The 3,988-nt window shown below is 52.9% G+C and overlaps 1 protein-coding gene across 1 annotated transcript; it reads left to right on the top strand.

Annotated features, from left to right (window-relative positions):
* Nucleotides 1–268: 268 nt before the first annotated feature.
* Nucleotides 269–2,805, top strand: LOC103780463 (chondroitin sulfate glucuronyltransferase-like; the record flags this gene model as incomplete). Its single annotated transcript, XM_008948152.1, has 2 exons — nucleotides 269–538; nucleotides 1,324–2,805. Coding segments are annotated over 2 exons (1,533 nt in total), but the record flags the coding sequence as incomplete, so codon positions are not given.
* Nucleotides 2,806–3,988: the final 1,183 nt, after the last annotated feature.

The following is a 3,988-nucleotide window of genomic DNA, read 5'->3' as shown; positions in this document are numbered from 1 at the left end:
CGCAGCCGGGGTGCCCCGGCTCCTGGGTGCAGAGGGAGGGGCTGTGTGGCGCGGCAGAGCCCCCGCGTGGCCCCGGCCGGGCCGAGAGCTGGGGGAGGGAGCACGTGCCGTGTTCAGGTGTCAGCCTACTAGCAGGTGCTGATCCACAGGTTTTTTAGGGTTAGATAAAGGGCGTGCTGGTGCCAAGAAGCAAGTGGACATGTAGTACGAGGGGTAGGGTGTGGGGGAGAGGTCTTACTTTTTTGTCTCTGGGTACTGCTGGCGGAAGGAGGGGCAAAGGCACATCTGGTGTGAGTGGGGGCTTCTCTACGAACTCGGGTTCCATGCCAGGATTTCTGTCTCTTCCTCACTTCAGGGACAGCATTATCACACCTACGAGTTGGCCAAAAATAGTGAGCCAGAGAAGGAGGAAGAAGAGGAATTCCAGTCAGCTCTTGCTGTGCACCCTGTTTCCGATGTGACCTTGATGTACCGGCTGCACAAGCACTTCAGCAAGATCCAATTGGACAAAGCCTACCAGGAGATCCAGGACCTCCAGGTATGTGGTGAGAGATATCTGAAAAAAACTCCTTTACCAAACAGCTTTCCTTTTCCTTAACACTGTGGAGGAAGCTTGTTGCTTCTGTTTGTAGGTGACCATCAGGCAGACGCAGGATATAGTTCTGTGTCTCAGAAATAGCGCTTCTGACACCATGTTATCCAAAACTGCTGCTGTGATACTACCAAGTTACAGTTCCAGGTGGTTGCCTATGTTTAGCCCATATTTGGGCTAAACTACAGTAGTTGCTTTTTCACTCAGTGAGCCTCCTGCAGCAGAGAAGGGGGATTGGTGAAAGGAGAGAAGACCCATGAGTTGAAATGAAAATGGATTTAATGAAACAGCAAAACTAAAACTAATGCTGATATAAAGTATACAAAGTTACGCTTAGCCCAGTGAATGTGCAGCGATCACAGTAAACAGGAAAGCATCCTCAGGAGCAGAGCAGTCAGCGAGTGCCTCCAGGGATAGGGAGAAGCAGGAGGAGAAGAAGCAAGAGGAGCCCGAGCAGGAGGTGTGAGCAGGAACCCCCCCATCCTCAGCAAACTCCCCTCTTTGTACTGAGCGTGCTGTTCGTGCTCTGGACATGCCTGCGGCCAGCGCAGCGCGGCGGCCCCGGCTGAATCCCTGGCTGACTCCAGACTGCCAACGGCCTGCAGAGCACGGCTGGCCTGGGACTCTGTCCCCGTGAAACCAGGTCAGTGGTGAGGCAGGCCCAGGTGGGAGGTGGGCTTGGACCTCTTTGAGGAGGTGGTAGGGATCAGTTTGCTTCTCTCTTTGCACAGATGCAGATCAGGAACCTGACGTCCTTGACCCCTGCAGGTGAGGCAGGCTTGACGTGGCCTGTGGGCATTAACGCCCCGTTTCTCCCAAAGTCACGTTTTGAGGTAATTAGCTGGGACTACTTCACTGAGCAGCATCTCTTCTCCTGTCCCGACGGCTCCCCCAAGTGTGAGCTCTCTGGAGCCAGCAAAGCAGACGTCAGTGAAATCATTGAGTCTGCACTTGAGCAGCTTAACAGCCGCTACCAGCCGCTGCTCCGCTTCAGCAAGCGGCAGCTGCTCAACGGCTACCGGCGCTTCGACCCCACGCGGGGCATGGAGTACACGCTGGACCTGCTGCTGGAGGCGGTCACCCAGAAGGGCCACAGTCACACCCTGGCCAAACGAGTGAGCTTGGTGCGGCCCTTAAGTAAGGTGGAGATTATTCCCATGCCATATGTGACTGAGGCCACACGGGTGCAACTGGTGCTTCCCTTGACAGTGCAGGATCTGGACTATGTGGCAAACTTCCTGGATATGTTTGCTATGAACACACTGGACACGCACGATAATGCCTTGCTGACTTTGCTTTTCATCTACCATCCCTATGATGCCCAGCGAGTGAGTCAGGTTGATGTTTTTGCTGGAGTCAAAGCCATGGTAGGAGAGCTGGAGAAGCGCTACGCAGAAGTTAAAATCCCTTGGATTAGCGTTAAAACTGAGGTGCCGTCGCAAGTGAAACTCATGGATATAGTCTCAAAGAAGCACCCTGTGGATACGCTGTTCTTCTTTGCCAGTGTCTGGACAGAAATCAACATGGAGTTTCTGAACCTCTGCCGCATGAACACCATCAGCAACTGGCAGGTCTTTTTCCCAGTGCATTTCCAAGAGTTCAACCCTGCCCTGGTGTACCGTGGTGAGCAGACGGCTTCCTCTGGCACTGACTTCCTGAGGGATGGGCATTTTGACAGACATTCCTTCGCTGAGGCTTGCTTTTACAACTCTGACTATATGACAGCACGGACCAAGCTAGCAGCTGACATCCTAGACCGAGACGAGGTGCTGGAGAGCATGGAGGTGTTTGATGTCTTCCTGCACTACTCCGGTCTTCACCTCTTCAGGGCTGTGGAGCCAGGGCTGGTGCAGAAGTACACACTGAGGAGCTGCAACCCCCGGCTGAGCGAGGAGCTGTACCACCGCTGCGTGCTCAGTAACCTGGAAGGCCTCGCATCCCGCTCGCATTTAGCCATGGCCCTCTTTGAGCAGGAGCAGGCCAACAGCACTTGAGAGACTAGAAACATGGGGAGCTTCTCAGCACCTTAACACTTGGCACTTTCCTTCCCCTTCCCAGCCTCGCCTGGGGTGGAGGGCATGTGAGGTCAAGGGAGGAGGAGGACTTTCCCAGCCCTGCTCTGAGGCACGGGCTATGGAGAGAGCCTGTTTGTGTTGGTTTTTTTTTTTTTGTTTTGTTTGTTTGTTTTTTAAATAAATAAAAGTTCCTTTCCAGGCAGGGTCATGTGGTTACTTGTAAACGTCACAGGGTCTGGGACGTGTGATGTCAAACGAGCTGCAGCTTTGGCCTTGCTGTAGGCCACGCGGTTCCACGGAGCAGGGAGTGGGGGCTGTGGGCTGTGTGCTGGCACAGCTGCCTCCACTGTACTGCTCTGACTGGGCCACTGCCCTTAACCTGCTGGCAACACCCCTCCTAATGCAGCCCAGGCATCCCTTGCCCTTTGTCGCTCAAAGGGAATGCTGCTGGCTTACGTTTGAATTGTTATCCATCAGGACCCCACTGAGCTTTTACCACAAAGTTTTCAGCTTTCCAGCTGCTTCTTTCCAGGCAGCATTCAGGAAATCAAAGGTCAAATCCCTGGTGTGAACTTGGGAATTTCAGTGAGGCTGACTGACTCCATTCCTAGCTGCATCGGCACTGTTTAAGGAAAGAGACTGTATTTGCTATATTCGTGAGGAGTGTGTGGTGTTAGCACCAAAAGAGATGCTGAAAAAAAAGAGAAAAGCTTCAAAAGAGGTATTCAAAGTCTGGAATGTTGCTTCTAATTGGATAGAAATATCAGATTTACTGATTTTAAAAGTAAGAGATGTCTTGGCTATATTTAAATGGAAGTTGGATCTCTGCTGAACATCTTACTGTTGCTAAGCAGACCTTCAGAGAGTGACAGAGGGAGAAGCTAACTGGGAAACATTCATGTTGGGTGGTGGTTTGGTGTGAGGAGGTGCTGATGCATTATCATCCCCATCAGAAAGGCACTCACACCGCATAAGGTATCATTTAGATGTATTAGAGATAACACTCTAAAGAGTGAACAGTATAGATCATTTTTACATCCTTTAGATGTGGGGATGCCCAGGTGGTGTAGCATTGAATGGGTCTCTGATCCATGCCCAGCATGCCACACAGGCTGCATCTGTAGAGTCCTGTTCTGGCCATTCGAGCTTCTCTAGGATGACAAGGAAATCGCCCGTCAGACAGACAGGGTGTTCGTTTGAGGATTTCTTGCCTCACTTGGAGGCAAAGGCAAGGCCACGCAGGTGGCAAGTGGCCAGGCTGGACCCAGAGCTGCCTTCAGGCTCTGCTGCGGGGTGAGCTGGCTGAGGCGGTGCCGAGGGAGAGGCGCCGTGCGGCAGGCACTGGCTGAGGGGCGCCGTGCGGGCGGCTGGGCTGAGGGCT

This window comes from Merops nubicus, unplaced genomic scaffold (assembly GCF_000691845.1).
Source record: "Merops nubicus isolate BGI_N331 unplaced genomic scaffold, ASM69184v1 scaffold46470, whole genome shotgun sequence".
Taxonomy (NCBI): domain Eukaryota; kingdom Metazoa; phylum Chordata; class Aves; order Coraciiformes; family Meropidae; genus Merops; species Merops nubicus.
The sequence above is the reverse complement of the archived record's forward strand: the minus strand, read 5'-3'. Positions and strand labels throughout refer to the sequence as shown.